Here is a 21836-nt window from a genome sequence, read left to right as displayed (position 1 = left end):
TTGTGAATTTGCTGGTTCCAAGAGACTGAGACTCTTCATCAGCAAACACAGTCACATCCTTTGGAACCTGATCATTTGAATTATGTGCTATGTTTGTATCGACCAGCTTCCTGCCTTCTAGGTCTCGACAATCTGACTCACTGAGATTGGTCACTTTATCTGTGACAGAAGCTTCATCTAGAGGCTGGCTGTTCTCTTTCTTTGATATGCAATCCACAGAATCCAGAGGACTGCAAAAAAACCTAACAAAAAAAAAAAAAAAAAAAAAAAAAAAAAAAAAACCAGGAAGAATAGATTATTAAGTATTTTAGAGTTTTCTCACAAAGATAACAAGATTCAAAATTTTATAAGTAAAGGCAATATAGAGCTGGAATTTCAATCAAAGCTTAATTTTTATTATGCCAACATTCACATTTAGAATTTATTTATACAATGAATTTTTAAACAGGCCTTCCTAAAAACAATTCTCTCTATATATGTATTTGAAATTTCTAGACCTAATATTTAATCTAGACCTAATCATTACATAAGTGTTCTCTCCCCTAACCTATCTATTTATTGCACTGCTGGGAAAGGAACTGAGGGCCTAGCCTAGGCTAGGCAAGGTGACACCACTGAGCTGACTCCTCAGCCCTGCTTTAACTCTTTTAACTCCCAAAGAGAAAGTGAGCTGTTTGAGAGTAGGTATTGTCCATGTGTTTGCATCTTCATTGTACCTAAGAGAATAGCTAACACACGGTTGGCAGTCATACACATGAATAACACAAAGGACAATTTTCAACTCTTACCTCATATTTTATAGGAAAGAAAATAAATTAGCCATCTACCTATCTTTTACTCCTAGCATCAAATCACCTGGGAACTTGAAGTAGTATTCTAATCTACCAGCTTGTTTTATACCCTATCAACTTCTGCTATTTTAAATATAAAAACTTTCAAATTAATCACTAAATCTGTTATTACTAAAGCAATATTAGTTGTTCAGTGAAGCAGCTTTAAAAAATGCTTCAAAAAACTCCAATAAGGGCTAGAGACATAGTTTAGCGGTAGAATGCTTAACAAAGACCACACACACACACACACACAAAAAAAAGACTGTTTAAAAATAAAATAAAAAGTGGTTTGGAATGCAACTCAGTGCATGTGAGATCCTGGGTTCAATCCCCAATACTGCAGAATGAAAAAGGTGGTGGGGTGAGAAAGAAAGAAGAGAGAGAATGAAAGAGAGAAATAAAGAAAGGAGGGAAAGAAGAAGAAGGGAGGAAGGAAAGAGAAAGAGAAAAAAAGAGGGAGAGGAAGAAGGAAAGAGAGGGAAAGAGGAGGAGAAAGAACCTTTTAAAAAAGAGAATCTACCTCCTTTAGTAAGCATTGGTTGAAATCTAAGATAATGAACTAAATATAAGATAATGAGCTAAATAAACTTTTATTTTTTTTTTTAATAAATTTCCCAGTCTATGGTATTCAGTTACAGCAACAGAATATGGACTAATACAGTACAACCATCTAAAGCCACAGGTCCTGTCTTAGGCAATTTACTTAAAATAACTCATTAATTAATTAGTTAATTGTCTCAACAACACTGGGGTTGTTACAACTGTGTTAAAAATTTTTTAAAATTTTTATTTTTGTAGGCTGGGAGGTAAATGAATAGAATAACACTTTCTATCCAATAGTCTCTCCTGGCCTATTTCAATGTACCAAAGTTTAATTAACAGAACAGGAAGTTGCCTGAACTGAACTCAACACTTTGGAAAGCTCTATTTCTTACAAAAGTAAAACACCCAGAAGTAAACTTGCCCAAATCAAACATCTCATGAACATGACAAGACTCAAATCTAAGAGGTCTGATGCAGGGGTTTAAATTCCTAACCCCCAAATTGTAATACTTTTCAAAATCTCATCATCCTTTACAGGGACTATGGGAACAGCCCAGCTGATCTTTGTGTTCCACATTTGGTCCTCTCAAACTTGTTTTCTCTGGGTGTTCACAGTAGTCTATCTAAAATGAGAATCAAATCACAACCCTCTCCTGATAAGAAACCCTCTAAATGTTTCCCATCACCTCTAAAGAAGACTAAAGGTTTTAGCTTGACATACAAGCCTTTCATGAGCTGGCACCCACCTACTACTGCTGCCTCTTCACCTCCCTCTTCCAAGCTTTCTTTCTGGTAGTAATAACAGCAACTATCCACAGTAAGTTAGTTGTGTCATGCCCCATGCTGCTTCCCATCCCGAAACCTCTGCTCAAGCTGTTTGGCTCTACTGGGAAGGTGTTTGGCTGCAGTCTTTGTCAGCTTCACCCTACCAGGAACATCCAACATTGATGCTTTCTAAACACTGCCCCTTTGATGCTCTCAGAACACTTTATATGTGTTTTAATGACCACACTGCCACAATAAATGAAAAAATTTGTTTATGTACTTATTTTTCCACCTGGACCACAAATGTCTCAAAAACAAAAAGTATGTCTATCTCATTTTTGGAATCACAACACACAGCATGGTATTGGATTCACAGTTAATATTCAACTATACAGTTATCTATATCTTAATATACTTCCAAAAAGACTCACAAAATTGCATAAAGCCCTCCGAAAAAAATCAAAGTACCATTTATACTGAATACATATCACTTTCACACTATCAAAGTCCCAAAATCCTAAGGTGAAGCCTCATGTGTTGGGAGATGTCTGTTCATGATAAAAATGGTAGACATACTAAGGCAGGTCCTACGCCTCCCTGGCTCTAAAGCCAATTTTAACTCAAGACAAAATAAATATGAACCCATTACATAATATATCAGATAAAAAACATTCTGAAAATGTATCTTTACCTGCTTCTGGTCCCTGGAACCACAACTGCCCCACTTTCTTTGTTTTTTCTCTGTAAAAATGTTGCAAATTTATTTCTTGTCTGAGGTGGTGTGCTTAAGGTTTTTGTTTGAATAGTTCCATCTTTCAGGGCAGGCACAAACATTTCAGAAGATTTCAATGATTCATTATTTTCACAGCTATTTTTCTTGATCTTCTTTGTAAATGAGAGGGAATACTGATTCAATAGATCATCTTCTGACAGCTCTTCTAAATAAAAACAAAAGAATCTGTAAGTCCTAGAGATTTGGCTTTGACTTCATGGTCTGTATCCACTGTCCTAACAGTGAAGTCTTACTTTTTATCCATACCATTCATGTTTTATAGTTTTTTAAAGTATATGTGGCTCACACATTGTCAAAAGTGATTTTTGCTTTAAACATCTGATTGTTATTACCTAGATAAGAGGCCCAAGAAGACTCCTGTCTATCAAGTGCATTCTGTGGTACTGTAATAAGTTGCAAGACTGAATGATTCTAATACATTTAATAAGTCTGAATAAGCTTAATAGATTAAAGCCTGAGAATTAGGATATAGAAATAGCACTAAGGTACTACTGAAATTTCAAAAGTTATAGATCAGTAAACTTTATCTTGATCCCTGGCTAAGTTTGCTCATTATGTGGGGGATTATGAGTCCTTCAGAAAAAGAAAAATCAAGTATTCTAGGATACCTAGCAAGGCTTCTTCAAGAAGAAACAGCAGTTTAGTCTGTTGACTAAACTCATTTTCTTGTTATGATGAGTCTGGTAGTCTAGTTGTTTAGGGGAATTCCAGAAAGGTGTGCATATCTTGAATTCAGCAAGATACCTCAGTATCTCTCATACTATCTTAGGGGACAATGTAGAGCAGTACCTGTTATGTATTAGTTATGTGGATCTGCAGCAAGTTCTACAGCCAAAGAGACTACTGTCAATGCTTAGTCTGAAAAGAAGCTGGTCTCATACACTCTAGATTCCTGTACTTTTTCCAATTCTAGTAGACATTAAAAACTAACATGAATTGAAATTACCACAACAAGGGTAATGTAACCCACACTTGAGTTTAAAATATAACTGTACTTGGTTCAATAGCAACTCAAGGAACTCAATTATAAACTTGGTAAATGCCAGGAAAATGTCAAGAATGCTAATAAAAACTAATGCAATCTCAGTTTGCATATGAAAGCACAGTCCCTGGATGAAAGACTGAAGGAATGCTACAACTATAAGTAGACCAAATCTCAAGAATTGTACTCACTGTAGCAGTTATACAATTATTAAAAAACTATATTTCATCTAAAACACAATCTTGATAAAGAACTTTTAGCTTAGGAAATTTATAAAAGTCATAACTGTTATCAATAGTATCTGTAGGACTGTCATAAAAATAGGGATTAAACTTATTCCAGTATTTGTGGGTATGTGTGCCTGTGCACACCTAGGAGACAAAATCCATCGATAAATGGTAGTTATAAAGAAGCAGACTTAGTGCAACATAAAGAATTCACTGATAATGAGCCATTTACAGAAAATAAATAGCCTATCTGTATTGAAGTGGAAAAAAAAGGGGGAAAAAAGTATGGTTTATTTGCTGTTTCACACGTATTTTTATGCTATATAACATATATCATAATTCCCATTTCATATGAATAAAAAAAGGTTCAGAAATATCATGAAAAAGACTTAGCTTCATAAGAAATCAAAATGTTTTGGCCAAATGCATATAATCTATACTGAGCTTAAAAATAAGTATGTCCTAAAATTTTGCAAAGGTCATTGTTTTGTTTTTGTTGTTAGTCTTCCATTCATCAATGTAGCTGAGAGAAGGAAGTAAGAGAGAAAAAAGAGATTATAATTATTTTTCCCACTTTTGTGGTGAAAAAAACGTCCGTGTTTCTCAATACCTAGTACTCTACTTTTAGTGCTTCCCTCCTGCCATCCTGATACTGGGGATTGAACCCTGGGGCCTGGTATATGCTAGGCAAACCTCTACCACTGAGATACATCCCCAGTCCTTCTTATTTGAAACAGGATCTTGCTAAATTGCCTTGAACTCAAGATCCTTTTGCCTCAGCCTCCAGAGTAGCTGGAGTTAGGCATGCCCTACCATGCCTGGCTCCCTCTTACTACTTCTGTTCAACATCTTACTGGAGGTTCTAATATTCCAGAAAATATTGGGGCTGGGGTTGTGGCTCAGCAGTAGAGTGCTCGCCTCGAATGTGCAAGGTCCTGGGTTTGATCCTCAGCACCACATAAAAATAAATAAAAGTCACTGTGTACAACTACAAAAAATAAAAAGTAAAAAAAAAAAATTTTAAAAAGGCACCTAAACTGCAAAAGGAAAAGTAAGACTGTCTTTATTCATAAGTGACATGACCATCTATGTAGAAATCCTAGAGTCTATAAGAAATACTAGAACTAATAGGCAATTTTAGCAAAGTTGGAAAACAGCAGATTAACATAAAAATCAACTATATTTCTATATACTAGCAATTAACTGGAAATTGAAATAAAAATACAATTAAAGCATTATTATTATTAATCATTTAATTAAGGATAATTAAAGATTATCCTTATAATCTGAAATATAAGGATAAATTTGACAATAGATGTGTAAGATGTCTATATTATAAATTAGTGAGTATTAAAGGCTTAAATGGATTAGAAAACTCAATATTGTTAAGACACTAACTCTCTCCGTACAGATAGATCAATCCAATTAAATTCCCACAGCTTTTTTTTGTTTCTTAAAAAATTTAACAAACTAGCTCTAAAATAAACATGGAAATATGAAGAACACAAAATAACAATAACACGAGCAACTTTTCAACAGAAGGACAAACTTAGAAGACTTATACTACCCGATTTCAAAATGTACTACAACTATAGTGGTAAATAATATATTTGATCCTAAGTTGAGATTAATAGCACATAATAATAGAGTTCAAAAAGACACACTCTTATAGGATCAACTGATTTGGAGTAACTGTGGCAAGGCAATTAATTGAAGAAACGATAACTTTTTAACAAATGATACTGGAACTTGACTACCACATGCAAGGTAAGGAATACCTTACATAATATATTAAAAAAAAAATTAGATCAAAATGGATCACAGGCTTAAATATAAGAGCCAAAACTATAAAACTTCTAGAAAAAAAATAAGATTTTAGCAATCTTAGGTTTGACAAAAATTTCTTAAATATGACCAATACTCACTAGTATTCTATGAAAAACTAAATACATACCATTTCTTGGTCTTTTCACCATGGATGATTTCCTTGAAAGATTTAATCCTTTAGTACTAATCACTTGTTTAATGCCCACAGTTCTTGGATTTTCCTTCAATTGTGTAGCACCTGAAACATTATCCAACTCAAGTCTAGGGCAATAATTCCTATGCCAGATGCTGTTAACAGTAGAAGACTTTTGACAAGTTTTGTTGTTCCAACTATGACTTCTTGATAGGTCAGACTACAAAAGAAAAAGGTTACTTGAAGAAGAAAGATAATCAATTCTTTTCCCTCTTTAACGATATAGATTAGAATTAAATAAATTATCCTTAAAAAGATCAGCTTTGAAGTATCTGTCCCTTAACAACATTTTATACTTTTAGCTAGCCCTATATTTTCTATAAATGTGTCTTGTGTTCCCAGGTCTGTGTTTCTTCTAATGAGACTTAAGCCATTCTATTGACTCATTTGTAAGAAATAAAAAACAAAATTTCCTAAGATGAATAGTGTAAGAAATGAGATTGCAATTGACAAAGTGTGGTTAGGAAAAAAGTCACCTTTAAATTGGAATACTATTTCAATACACAATATTAATTAGTTAAATAATTAACTGGCAATATGTCTACAAATAATCATACATGTAACCTTTAAAATGCACCTGATCATAAAATCATGTACTTTTATGTAATCAAGTATCCTACCTTAAGAACATGGCTGAGTTCAACCCAAACATGTGAAGGTTACATAACATTAGTTTCTATTAGATCCACACCAGATGCCATCTTTAGTGGACAATGGTGAGAAATAAAAAGTTACTGTGGTCTACAATGAGAGTTTTTGAGAAAGGGCGTGGCTTGATGCCAGTTGGTATTGGCAATCACTTTTAATGCCAATATGAATTCTTCCCAATTATGACACATTTTCAAAGACAATGATCTGCTAAAAGGATGTCAATGATAGTCTTATTTAAAAATGGACAGGTAAAGTGTGTGTGTGGGGGGGTGGGGAGTAGGAGATACAACAAAAAAATGTCAACTGGGAGGCATGAATCCCAGGTGATAAATTCCCACATAAACTAAAATCTAAATTTTGCACTTAAATAAAAAGGAAAATAAGTATAAATCAACCAAGATGACATTAATCAGGATATTGAGAATTAACAAGGAATATAACTTAATTAAGGGAATGAGTATTAAAAATTATTTTAGCAGTATTGTTCCAGGAATTATATACCACTGATGGTTTTATTGAAAAAGTAGAAATAGGTGAGCAGAAAATCAGACAGGGAAGAATAAATTCACATGAAAAAAATTAGTTCGGTGTATAATGAATTTCTCTATGAAAAAGGGAAGGATTAGACAGGGATTTGGGCTTATGAAGGATGGTTGTTTTAATAAACCATAACCTTGCTGTTCAGAACTAGACATATTTAATACAACTACATTTGACTTTCTGAAATGAAAAACTTAAGAATAATTTCTGGTGAAATTATAGTATCACTAATTCACATGCTGAGCAGAGTGAACACTTTCAGACCCTTTCTTCCAATAATCACTTCACAAAATAGTAAGGACAAGAAATACAAGCACAAACTCTAGCTACAATAACATTTTGAGGTACTTTTGTCCATACTCTATTTTCTGTAGTAAAGACAATTCCATACTACATCAGATACTTCCACACTACAGAAGATAAAAGATAAATGTGTCAAAAGACTTAGCAGAAGAAATACCAAACCTAAGTATCAACAGAAGAGAATACCAATGAAAAGCCAATTTCACCTGCAAAACCCTGAAGAAAAGCTCAGGAATTTAAGGCACAAGGGACTCTGAAGGCCAAAGATGGGGGAAGGTTGAAAAGGGGTTGTTATTTGCTGGATCCCCATCACCAACCTGACCGTACAGTCAGCTAACACTACCGACTTCATAACCACATGATTGGACTTTTGAAACATAGAAACAAATATAAAAGAGTAGGCATTTAGAAGATGAAGATATTCTTTTTTTCTAGAAACAACATGAAATGAGAAGCTAAATAATAAATGGTTAGGAATCACTCAGCTTGCCCCAATTCACTCTCAGTATCCTGTTCTCAAAATGCAGGGTCAGGTTTATATACTTTAAGTAGACACTAGAGGATTCCCTTTTGGAAAAATGTAACTGTGCAGAGAAAACATTCTCTGACACCAAAGAATTTACAAAGCAAAGCCAGCTTGTTACAAATGAGAGTAAAGTCTAAGACTATAAGCTTTTCCTCCACACACTAGTTTCCAACGAGCTTTTCAATCTCTCTCAAACATGATTAGAAAAAAGAAAGTCTCTACCATAAAAAAGACCAAAATAAACAGAAAAATACCTTCATAGCAAACAGAGATGATGCAAACAGCCAAAGAAAATGTCCTAGAAATTATATATTTAATATTCCTGGAGAGTGATTCTAGGTTATATTCTTAATACAAATCTTTTTTTAAAAAGTACAATTATAGGAATACTTAGATGTGGTAGAAATTTAAAAATTCAATAGAATTTTCAGCAATGATAGAAATGATAGCCACTACACATGAAAGATAGCCAATGTAACTGAAAAATTAAAATAGGAAGTGATTGTTTTTCTTTTCTTTCTTTCTTTTGCTTTTTTTTTTTTTTTTTTTTTTTTTGGTGCTGCTGGAGATCAAATTCAGGGCCTTACCTATGCTAGGCAAGTGCTTTACCACTGAGATATATTCTTAGCCAAACTTTTAATTTTAATTAATGTGAACTTCCACATGTAGTTAGTGCCTACCATGCTGGACAGCAGATTAGAAAACAAAATAAAGAAATAACAATCAGAGTATGAAGTTTACATAATTTGAGTTGATGAACATACAGCTCTTTTTGGATCATTATGATGAGGACTATGGTGCTCTCTTTCTCTCCTTTTTTAGTACTAGAGATTAATTCCAAAGGTACTTTAACACTGAGCTACATCCTTAGTCCTTTTTATTTTGTATTTTGAGACACAGAGTCTTGCTAAGTTCCTGAGGCTGATCCTCCTAAGGATTTGCCCCTGCCTCTACCTCCTGAGTTGCTGGGTATAAGTGTGCGCCACCTCACCTGGCATGATTAGTTTTAAATGCTCAACTTGTCACCAGTTTGTTAGTGAGCATTTTCTTCAGGTTCACTGCTTTCTCCTTTGCAAGGAGCTCTGATTCCTTTACAAGGTTAACTTTAAGTCATTCTTGGTCTGTCCATAATGAACAACACAAAAATTCCCTTACCATTTTATCTTCTACTACACATGCTGTTTTCTTTGGCCTGAAATCACTCACCCTTGAAACCCCTTGCTAATCCATGCAGACCAAGGACACACATTGTTTTCTCTGTGAGCAGACAGTGGAATGCCTGGTTTAGAATCACAGTTCTCCTATTTATTTAATGTGTGACTTGGGCAAGTTACCTAATTTTTCTCTAATTGTCTACAAAGTGTGTACTGACTTCAGAGGCTTGTTGAAATATAAATCAGTTACTATGTTGAAGGTGCTTAAAATACCATTTGAAATATAATACGTGGTCAAAAACTGTTATTATTATCAGGAAGCATTCTCTTCTCATGTGGGGTTAGGTCTATGCCTTTTGTTTTCACAGATCCTAGAAAACATTTATTATAGCACTCTCCACATTTCTCTCTATATAATCACATTCCTTTTTCTAGAAATGAGCACGTTATGGGCAAGGAGGGTATTTTACTTTTCTTTATATTCCAGAACCCTAGCTAACTTAACTATGTCATCACAGTACTTAATAAATGCTTAGTAAAGGACTGAATTAGTAAGTAAGGGGAAAAAGACCTATGCTAGACTGGAAGCTAGGAGAAAACAGAAAATATCACCAAAAAAAAAAAAAAAAAAAAAAGCTAAAAGAAGCAATCAAAAGAATGCTAAACTTTATTTCTAAGTTTTCTGGTTTGAGAAAATAAGAGATCACATAAAAGACATTCGCTCATTCCAACAAAGAAATGTGGTAAATACAATACAGCAATGAAGATCACAAAACTACACCTTTATAAAGACTATAGTCTATTGGGGAAAAAGAGTAAATAAACAATAAAAGAGATGTATTGTTATGTGTAAATAAATATGCAAAAACAAAAACACAAGAAATGTTATTAAGAGAAACTGATAAACCATGCAGAATTCAGTTTTGACTATGGGATACATTTTAAGTTAGTGGAAACTATTTATGTAGGGACCAAATCACAAAGGGAATTATGAGGCTGGTACATAGGCAAGCAATGGGGGTAAAGGTACAAACACATGTGAGCTCTCTGCATAAATGGCATAACTAAAAGAACTTACATGGAATAAATACGAACAGAAAGGAGAACAGAATATGAACAGGAATATGAAGAGTAACAAGACTGCATCTAAAGGGATAAATACAATGAAAAAAACAGTAAAGGATTCAAAGACAACAGGGGTATTCAATGACTTCACTCAATTACGAATGACTGAAAAAAATAGTTTATATTCTCAAAAGCAACGTGACTAGATTTGGGTTTTCAACAATGCCAAATGCCACAGAGGGTGAATAGGGTGAGATGACAAAAATGGCACCAAATGTGATCATATGAGTACTAAAGTCTACATTTGGTAATACACAATGTGGTTACTTACTAACTTAAGAAAAACAAAACAACAACAACAACAAACCTTGCCAATAAACCTAGGTTCTTTATAACTTTTCTAGGATCAAGTTGATTCAATAAATACTCTGCATAGTGTCTTGATACAAAAATGCTTCAGAGATGTTTACTAAACAAAGATAAATCTTTAATCATGGTTTTTGAGATATAACTAAAATGTGCTTTTATGTAGCAGCCATTAAAATCTTACCATAGCAGTGTCTGGATTGTAGTTGTCGATCTGTTCAAAAGTATTTATATCTTTATTTCCAAGTGCTATTTGAAGAGCTACAGAGTCATCAACATACCTAGGTTGATAAAATTAAGGAAATATGACTACATTAACAACTAATCAAATGAAACTGAACTATGATAGGAAAATGTTTTTGATTGTCATTGAAAATATTGAAGATTCATGATTTAAATGGATCCTTCTTATATACCAGCATTACTGCAATCACAGGCATAGTGTGCTGGTCTCAATCCGTCTCAGTAGGAGTAGAACATCTTCAATAGCAAAGGCCTGGGTCAGCACTTGCCCCCTTTTTAGGGAGATATGGGGGAAAATTCAGGGAATCACCTAAAGACTCAGGGATCCGCATCAGCCTGAGTGCCAGTGGCTGTAGGAGGACATCCTCTCCTGGTGCACTCATATGTCCAGATAAATTGTTTGCAATGAGGGGTTCTCACTGTGGAATGAGTGCCATAAGTGACTGACCCAGTGCCTAGCCCTGTCAAGTCAATCTAAACAATCAATATACTATGGCAGGTGAGCATCAGATTTATAAAGAAAAGTTTTTACCAGCATAGTAATAAACAAAATACTGATATTTTCATTATTAAAAAAAGCAAAAAACAATACACAATTTTCTTCTTTTTTTTTTACTGAATGTCTCACTAAAAAAAATTATCATTGTCATAATAATGAAAAAAGAAATGCAAAATTCTATCATTGTGATTCAGAAAGGATACTGTCCAGCATAACTTAGTGTTTCAGGATCAATGTCATCTTCGTAGGCATTCAGAGGGACAAGTTTCCTTTTGATGGGATCAAAAACTAGTTGATAAAGGAAAGTATTGTTGGCTCGAATAAATCCTTTGATGTAATCCTCTGGCACTGTTATATTCATCTTGAGATAATGTCCAATTTTCTTGATAACCTAACAATGGAAACAAAATTATTTTATCTGTGACTAAAGAACAGACAGCATGTAATCCCCAAGACTGACTGATTTACATCAGAGAAGCATGAGCGGAGACCAAAAAACCAATTGCTTTCATCTACATTAAAAAACCAACGGCAAACACAACCACGTCTTATCACTTAAAATTTGGTCTCATAACTAACATTTTCTTTGGTTTTTCTATTGTTAACCTGAATGACTGAAGATTCAGTTATATATCATGTTTATGTTTCCAAGTTGAAACAAAAACATGAATTGTAATTTATCTTCAAAGCCCCTTTCTTTTAGAAAACAAAATACAAACAATACATGAAACTTTAGAATAAAAACCACTCAAGAGGGCTGGAGCAGTGGTTTAGTGGTAGAGTACTTGCCTAGCGTGTGTGAGGCACTGGGTTTGATTCTCAGCACAGCATATAAATAAATAAAATAAAGGTCCATTGTCAACTTAAAAGTATTTATAAAACACTAAAATATTCTTAGATCTTTTTTTAAGATCGTATTTTAAAAACTAAGGTGACATTTAACTTCTATTGGTCATGGATGCTTTAGGATGGGAGGGATCTTAAATATTATAGTCATACACTGCACAATGATGTTTCTTTTTTAAAAAAAATATTTTTAATTTATTTTTTAGTTGTAGATGGACACAATACCTTTATTTTATTTAGTTATTTTTATGTGGTGCAGAGGATCGAACCCAGGGCCTCGCCCGCACTAGGCGAGCACTCTACCGCTGAGTCACAACCCCAGCCCAAATATTTTTAATTGTAGATGTTCACAATATCTTTATGTTGTTTATGCATTTTATTTTTTTAATGTGGTGCTGGAGATTGAATTCAGTGCCTTACACGTGCTAGGCAAGCACTGTACCACTGAGTCCAACCCCAGCCCCCCAATGATGTTTCAATAAGAGACCACATATATGTTATCCCACAAGATTATATCATCTAGTGACATCAAAGACATCTTAGTTTGTGTAATACTCCATCATGTTTGCATAATGACAAAATTGATTAAGACATTTCTTAGAATGTATCCCTGTTGTTAAGAGGTGCACATCAAGCTCAGAGATAAAGAAAAGACCCAGAAAACCAAAGATCCTAGAGTCACAGGCTAGCTGAGGTATGTTTCTCTATTCCCAGTTAGGCCATTATCTTCCAACCCAAAGATCTTTCCATTGTGCTATATCACCCTTTGCCCTGAGGACTCATGCTTATACTCTTGAAAATAGAACATGAGATTTCTAAGGGAGGGAGAAGGGGAATTGCACGGAAGATAGAAGGAGACTCTCATCATTATACAGAATACATGTATGATGAAGTTAGGAAAAAGAAAAAAAAAAAAAGAAGTGTGTCACATTAGATTGGGTAGAAAGAAGTGATGGGAGGGAAGGGGAGGGGAAGGGGGAGGGAAAGGAAGGACAGAATAAAATACTTTATTATTGCTGTATGTATGTACGTGATTGCATGACCAATGTGATTCTGCAACCTGTACACTCAGAAAAATGAAAAATTATACCCCATCTGATTCAAATGTATGCTACGTCAAGATCGTTGTACTGTCATGTGTAACTAATTAAAACAAAATAAATAAATAAATCATATGCATTCCCCCCCTCGCAAAATGAGATTTCTCCTCTTTAAGGGTTTTAGAAAACTATACAAGTGAGCCTCCTTTAATGTAGGGTTATTTGTTTATTCATTTTATTTTTGAGGTACTGGGGATGCTAGGCAAGTTCTCCCTGAATTACACCATCTAGCCCAAATACCAGTTTATTTTTTAAGATAAAGGTATCAGAGAATCTATATAGTGGTGATGTCCACTGTTTTAATTTCTCAGAAGATACCTTCCACCTGATATCAAATGAGATTAAATATAAAGATGTAGATGAGAATTCAGCTTTTTTAAGCCATGTTACAGAGATTTGATAAATGTACAATTCCTCTCTCTTAACTTTTGTCTTAAAAAATGATTATTTTTCATAAAGACATGTGATTTATGTTAACCTTTAATGAGTTTATTATTGAGTTTAAGTTTCAAAACCACTACTACAAGACAATAGAACAGAGGTCAAAAAATTATGAGTCTTGCACTGGGGTTATGGCTTAGTGGTAGAGCACCTGCCTGCCATGTGTGAGGCACTGGGTTCAATCCTCAGCATCACAAAATAAATAAATAAATCTATTGTGTCCATCTACAACTACCAGAAAAAATAAAAAAAAATGTGAGTCTAGCATTAATCTCATATTTTTAAATTTTTTATTTTTTTGGTAGTTGTAGATGGACACAATAGCTTTATTTATTTATTTTGTGATGCTGAGGATCCTACCCCAGATGTTAGCATGTAGTCTTCATGCTAAAAATTACTAATTTTTGAATTGCTAAAAGCATGGGTCTTCCAATGTTAATTAATTGCTAAAAGCAAAGTTTTAATGTTTTATTCAGTTGTTTCTTTCAATAACATTTACAGGACACTGACAGAACAGAATACTTAAAATTCATATACGGAATAGTTCATTCTATTATTTTAAAAATGCTTCAGAAATTGAATAGGGAACTTGGTGAATCACTCTTACCTTTACAATATCAGGGTTGTTGGCCAGTCTTAGTACTTTGCATGCCTTTGCTAAACCAATTCCACGCAATGATGAGAGATAGTCACAGCCTGAAAGAATGCACATGTAACGGAACTTCTCTTCTGTGAATACATCCCCAAGCTGTTTGCACATGCCTAGCCGAGCCTGATCAATTTCTAGTCCATTTCCAAACTGGTCCATTTTTAAAATCACCTTCAAATGAAAGTGAAATGTTAATACCTAGAAGGGCCATTTTGATTTATTAGTATCTAATTTACTGCAATAATTCTAAGAAATCTTTCTTATCCCTCCCTTTAACACTGAAAAATAGAAGCTGGGTAGAACGAGACAGGTATATAGCCAGGACTTGATTATCTCAACTCTGGCAAAAATAAAACCCTCTCTCCACCTCTTTATCACAGATCATAATGATGACCAAATAGCAATGCCTTTAAAAAAAAAAAAAAAAATTTTCTCCTTCTTTTATATTTTAAAGTAATCAACCTTTTCTTATTAAAAGTAATACATGTTGGGGCTTTGGGGCTGCCGTTGTAGCTCAGTGGTAGAGTGCTTGCCTAGCATGTGTGAGGCACTGGGTTCTATAAATAAATAAAATAAAATACAATATTAAAAAAATAAAGTAATACATGTTTATTTAGAAAAGAGATACATAGAAATTGCCCATAATTTCTTATTTACCAGTTACCAAACATTAGCATTGTGATATGGATCCTTCTAGTCATCCACAAATAATATATCATGATGAAGTTTTCCATTAAACAGTTTTATGCATAGTTACAAATAACTGTATAACATGTCATTAGTAGATAAGTTACTTAATTTACCTAACCAATTGAAAAAAAATACAGCTTGTTCTATTAAAAAGCAAAACTGGTAAGTTTACATTCTACTAAGGACTTAATAGGCTGGGGATATAGTTCAATGGCAGAGTGCTTGCCTAGTATATGCAAGGACCTGGATTCCATTCCCAGCACTGAAAGAATAAACAAAAAACTTGGACAAAAGAACACCTGTTTCCAATTTTAAGTACGTACTCTGAAAAAGTGTCCTGACTATCTGAACTCTTAAATCATCTTAAATAACTATGAATATTATATAAACAGATGTGAACTGCAAATTTTAGATAAACCAATTATTCCTGGAGAGAAAAAAACTTCAGCTTCTTAATTTATACTATTCCTATAACATAGAAAAGTAACATGTAGCATTGCAGTTAAGTACCTTCTTACAGCCAAAGGCTAGGAGATCAGAGTCTTCTGTTATTATAGCTTGTACAATACCAGCTTTGTTAAGATAGGCCAACTGTGCATCAGCTTCATATGGAGCCACGAGGCAATCCACCCCCTGAGAGCGAGCAGCCTGTATGAAAGAGAACTCAGTGAATCTCCAACAAGGCATATAGAAAGCACTAAATGACTTCCACTTCAAACCCATTTTACTACTAGCTTCAATATGCCCATGCTAATATTATTTTCAAAAACCATTTCATTGAAATATTTCACTACTTTTAGCTCTAGCATATTTTATACTAAGCACCCAGTCACTAAGAAATTTGTGAAAAAACAATTTACAAATTTGTAGAAAAGAAATATTTGGGGGGGGGGGGGAGTGCCTGCAAACTACAAAATTATTTCAAATTATAAAAAGCTTTCATCTTAAAAATGTTATATGTATGTTCTAAAAGTATTTATGTTTGGGGATTTGCAAATTTTTTCTCCAAAAATAATAGGTTGCTCTGTCAGGCTACAAAAGTTTGCCTAATAATATACTGATAAAACTCTAAACATTAATCATTATATTTAAAACAAATTAATGAGGGGGAGAATACTTTTTAAATGACATTGCCAGGAAAAACAGTCCCCCATCACAAACAGCTGGAACACAACCTTTCTTGTTCCAAATCAAAGGTACAGCTCCCAAGGCCCAAGGAGAGGCTTTGGGAAGTTAAGAAAGGTAGAAAGATGCATCAACATCCTGGTACTATTAATTTCAGCAACTCTGCAAATTTTTTTTTTCTCCTTTTTTTTTTCTTGTCTATTAGGAGTCCTGCTCTTACCCTTTGGTACTATTATGTGTATTCAATCAGGCCCTTCTCTACTAAGCACAAAAGAAGTCCTCTCTTCTTTGCCCTCCCATTAATGAATAACTTATAACTAGCATGTGCTTCCTCTATACTTCACATCTTTTCCTGCAGCCCATCTTTACTTTCCACTTGAACCCATGAAGACAAAATAAATGGCCACAAGACTTTAGTGCTTATTTTACTTCAGAAACTGGATAGTAGACCTATATCCTAAAAAATGTTGATACCACCTTTACCAAGTAGTTTGAACAGCAGTAACTTAGAGAGGTCCTAAGGACTCAGGGAGAGACTGTCTCTAAAGAAAAATCCCCAGTACAGGAAAAAAAAAAAAAAAAAGGGAAAGGTTTGGGGGCCTGAGGGCTGGGACTGAGCAGCTGACACAAACATTCAGGAAATAAGGAAATAAGCTTCTAAGCAGATTAAGGATAATAGGAGTTGGCATAGTGCCCGAGGCACTGAGACAGGTTTGAGTGTAGTCATTGAAAGTAGAACAGTGATTAATAGGAACAGAGCTGGGTGTGGAAAGGGGAGTGGGCCTGGACATGATCAATGCATGCTGTATGCATGCATGAAAATATCATAGTGAATCCTATAAATTTGTACAATTATGATGTGCTAATTTAAAAAAAGTGCAAGTTATAATAAGTGCTGAAGAGTTTATGAGTCGGGTGAAAATGAAACCCCCAGGAATTCGTCCCTTCCATTCCTACCAAACAACACGCCAAGATGTTTATATACCCAAGTCAACTTACCTCAAGAGGAAAGGCCTTACTCATTCCTTAGGATTTCTCTCTTAGAAACAGCTGGACTCCTCTCCTCTGATAATACCATTCATCTTTTCCTCTAACCTCTTTACTTGATGTTAGGACTAGAGTAATTTTTCTCCTGTGATTTTCTTGCCCTTCCATTAATGAGCAACTTAGAAGTAGCTTAGATGAGCTTTAGCCATTTGTTCTTTTAGCTTTATTTTTCTATTCACTTACCTTAATTACTTTGTGGGCCATGGCATGTGTAATATTGATGCAACGGGTAAAACATTCTCGGGCTTCTGAGACTTTCCCCTCGCGGAGAAGCTGCTTTCCCTTAAGAAGATTTGCTTGTCGTCTTCTGCAAGGTAATAATATATTTTTAATATTAAAAAAATATATATTTAAGAGGCTTCCTTGAAAAACTGTAATAAGAGTATAATTCAGGAAATTTTGCTACAATTAAAAAAGTTTGACTTATTTGAAAATGCATAACCAGATGCTCAAGAATATTAACCCAGATCCTTTGGGCTTCTAAGCAAAAACAAGTGATTTAAAATATAGACACATGTGCATGAACACACATACAATTATTGTCAAACCCTTTCACAGTGATGTTTTATATCAAATGAAAACACAGTAACTGAGATATTTATTTAAAAACTAAGAATGATCTAATACAGAACATTTTAGGAAATCTGTTCATGTGCTAGATTATAAAACAAGCTTCAACAAGTTAAGATTTAAAAAAATATGGTATACAGCCTACAACATCTAACTTTAGCACAGTTAAGTTAGATATTAAGTATAGAATCAACTTACTCTCTTCTAGACCTCTCTACTTCCTTTTTAGAAGGTAAAGTACACCCATCAAATACAAGAATAGGTGTGACTCCATGAGATAGCAGCATATTTACAAATTTCATACAAAATCCTACATACCTATGGGGAAAAAGAAAAACACATTTAAATGCTTGCAACTCTTAAAGTAATACTTTTATTCTATTTAAGACCAAATTAGACAATTTTGATTTTACCTTATTTTTTAAAACAAGTGTTTTTATATGAAATGGAAACTTGAACTCATACTTGGGTTCAAATCTTGCCTTAGACATTAAAGCCTTAGTTTCCCTCATCTTTAGATTGAAGGGCTTTTACCTTTCTGATTCAGACATTTTGTTGATTCAATCTCACACTTTTTCTCTCATTTAAAAACATTTTTTTGAATCATTTAAAATCTAAAAAAGTTCTAAGAACAATATAAGAACACTTGATTTTTCCAACAACAGCATACCACACCCAAGAAATCTAGCAGTGATACAAAAATACTATCTAATATATAGTCTACATTAAAATTTATTCAACAGTTCCAATAAGGCTTCTTCATACCAGTGATGTCCTGGTAAATGTTTAACAACCAGTTCTGGGGAGTTGGGGTGTCTGCTTCCCCTAAAGTGAATATTCACAACAGTGGGAAAGCTACCAATATAGTCAGTCAATGCTGAGTTGGGAAGAGATTATGTATAGCTTGTATGTGTTGGATCCAGCATACCATTGCTATTAGTTTTCTAAACCCAGGCCCAGGATCCAATCAAGGATCATGTATTGTATTCAGCTTTTTATTCTGACAACGGGCAATTAACAACAAACTTCTACCCTTCATAAAGAAAAAGACATTTTAGCTCAAATATAGTAGAAAAACATATAGCCTTTGAAGTTGAATCTTACTGAAAGACTCATTACATTATCCTTATTTTCAATTTGTTGTAGGTAGCAAAAATTAGGAGAAATCAAATACAAAACGATAATTAACTTTAAAAGAACACTTTTTTTTGTTTTTTGTTACCAAAGGTTGAATTCAGTGTCTCTCAACCACTGAGACACATTCCGAGCCTTATTTTTTGTATTTTTATTTACAGACAGGGTCTCCCTGAGTTGCTTTAGGGCCTCACTGTTGCTGAGGCTGGCACTGAACTTGCGATCCTCCTGCTTCAGCCTCCCCAGCTGCTGGGATTATACGCATGAGCCACTGCATCTGGTCACTTTTTTTTTCTTTTTACTAAACAGAATACAAGCCATCCTGTTTTAAATATTTCACACACATCTTTCCAAGTTAGTGCACACTTATCTACCTCAACCTTTATCATCATAATGATAAAGGTTTATTTCAGGCTTATCCCAATTTTCTGAAGTGGTAATCTTTTTGGCTAATACTTCTCTCCATTCAAAGGTGGAAAAGAAAGATCAATTATACCAAATGTAACATTTTTTTTTTTCCTGGTACTGGAGACAGAACCCAGGAGAGCTCTATCACTAAGCTACAACTCTATCCCTTTTTATTTTGAGATTGGGTCTCATTAAGTTGTGGAGGCCAGCTTTGAACTTGCAATCCTCCTGCCTTATCTTCCCAACTTGATGAGATTACAGGTATGTTCCACTGTGCCCAGTTCTAAATGTGACTTCTTAGTTGCTAGGGGAAAATTAAAACACACAGTGTGTACTGTGTTGAAAATCCAAAAACTTTTTACTTCAATTAATATTCACCAAGCACCAACCACAGGGCAGGTCCTGTGGATTTCATCTCTCATCTTTATTAATAAAAGATATTGCCTGTATTTTCAACACCTCTTCTAATTAGTAATCAAAACTTACAAAAAACTAGATATAAAGCTTTTTTTCCCCATGAAGAAAGATTCAAAGAAACATTGAAAGTAGTAATAAAAAACTTGCAGACATTCACTATTGTAATAGTTTAAATTCAGGGTAAAAATAGAATTGCTTTCAAAAAATTATCTTGGGGCCAAGTACAGTGATTCATTCCTGTAATCCCAGAAACTCAGGAGGCTGAGGCAGAGCATTCCAAGTTTAAGACCAGCCTTAGCAACTCAGCGAAGGCCTAAGCAAGTTAGTGAGACCCTATCTTAAAATAAAAAATAAAAAGGGGTAGGATGTAGCTCAGTGATAAAGCAGCCGTTGGATTCAATCCCTAGTATTAAAAAAAAAAAAAAAAAGTTATCTTGGAGCTGAGGGTGCATGGTCAATGGTTAGAGTACATGTCTAGCATGCATAATGCCCTTATGTTTAATCCCCAGCTTGAAAAAGGTCATTTTAGCAATTAGAGTGGTAGAAGTACCTTGGCTTATTCAGATCCCTCAGACACTGTTGTTAGGGGTTACTGTCGGTTGCATTAACCTGACAGGCCTGAAAGTCCCAAACACTCATCATTCAACAATGATTATCTCCCCCACCTTTCTTCAATGGAAACTAACAGGATTAACATAATTTATCTACTATACATTATGCTTAATTAATTAGTATTAAGATCCATGAGTTTTTCCTCCAGGAGATAAATTATATACTTAAAAGAAAGGAAAAAAAAAAAAAAAAGAGCCCTCATAATATTGGCCCAATCCCTGTGGAAAATCTCTATCCAAAAATTATACTTGCTTGATTTTCTAATATTTCTATTTAAAAAATAGAGGGCATTAGTACATTGAACCTGCCTCAAATGAGATCACAGAACTGGGACTGTATGTGTACATTCCCCACAATTTTTGGCCATAAGTGAAATAAAAAGGAAGTCAGAATATTCTGTCCCTTTGCCTTGTTTTGCTGCCAGAGATTAGCAATGTGTTGTCTGTACTCTAAGAGTACAGAGTGAACATCATGGATTTTCAAAACATTGTTAAAAAGTTTGTCTTAGGTAAAGAATAAAGGAGACAATCTCATATCTGTCAATTGGTGTCCTGATACTCTCTGGCTTATTACAAAGAACTAAAACTAGGTCTATGTCACAGAAAGAAGTCATCCATGGTTTTGTAATATTTTCAAACACATACTCTTGTTTCTTAATAACTACTAACACTGAATAAAAATCCATCCCTAGAAGGAATGGGCGTAAGCTCTTTAAGTCTGATTCCAAATTCTCAAAGAATTAATATAAGGTCCAAACTTACCTATCAGTAGGTTCCCCTTTGGCTAGCTTTTCAGCACAAGCAATAGCTCCTTTGTGAAGCCAACAATAGGTATCCACAGCCACTACCTGTCCTTTATATTTCCTCACATTGATGGGTTCAGAAGCTTCTTTGATAAATTGTAGCAGTCCTTGTATTCCCATAGTGCCAAATTAACTACATGATATGAAAGGAAAAAGAGCAATATTTAAAGCAAAATGCTTACCAAAAATCTTCTGAAAAATGAAGAATAGGAGCTTGCAATCGAACACAGAATTTGTTATTATTTAGCTAATAAATGGCCTGTTCCCTGTCAAATTCCATAGGTTAGAATTTACCTTAATCAACAATATTACCTCTAATGCCACTTGATAGTTGCTTAATATTTATTCTTTCCAAAGTGCTTTTATATTAAGAATCATAACTTGTGTTCCAAGATACTAACAGTCCTAAGCACACAGATATACTCAAAAATGGATAAACCTCTGCTTTTATCAAAAAAGGCATTGTTAAAAGTCTACAAAATATG

General features: G+C 34.2%; 1 protein-coding gene and 1 non-coding gene across 3 annotated transcripts in view; both read right to left on the bottom strand.

Moving 5' to 3' along the window:
• The window catches only part of Exo1 (exonuclease 1), a 28787-nt gene extending 7316 nt beyond the window's left edge, over positions 1-21471 (bottom strand). Inside the window, exons 1-10 of one of the 2 annotated variants that reach the window (XM_026390767.1) lie at positions 21311-21471; positions 18177-18296; positions 17592-17715; positions 15747-15884; positions 14505-14717; positions 11714-11901; positions 10953-11049; positions 6098-6323; positions 2833-3079; positions 48-242 (exon numbers count right to left, since the gene is read on the bottom strand). In XM_026390767.1, coding sequence (XP_026246552.1) covers positions 48-242; positions 2833-3079; positions 6098-6323; positions 10953-11049; positions 11714-11901; positions 14505-14717; positions 15747-15884; positions 17592-17715; positions 18177-18296; positions 21311-21471 — 1709 coding nt within the window. The remainder of the gene's footprint in view (positions 1-47; positions 243-2832; positions 3080-6097; positions 6324-10952; positions 11050-11713; positions 11902-14504; positions 14718-15746; positions 15885-17591; positions 17716-18176; positions 18297-21310) is intronic. The other variant, XM_026390768.1, reaches the window with a different exon arrangement.
• Positions 1624-1753, bottom strand: LOC113184168 (small nucleolar RNA SNORA36 family). Its single transcript, XR_003300956.1, has one exon. It is a non-coding gene; the product is annotated as a small nucleolar RNA SNORA36 family (small nucleolar RNA).
• Positions 21472-21836: the final 365 nt, after the last annotated feature.

Source organism: Urocitellus parryii, chromosome 9 (assembly GCF_045843805.1).
Source record: "Urocitellus parryii isolate mUroPar1 chromosome 9, mUroPar1.hap1, whole genome shotgun sequence".
In the NCBI taxonomy this organism is placed as follows: domain Eukaryota; kingdom Metazoa; phylum Chordata; class Mammalia; order Rodentia; family Sciuridae; genus Urocitellus; species Urocitellus parryii.
Note: the sequence above shows the minus strand (reverse complement) of the source record. Positions and strands in the feature narration are given on the sequence as shown.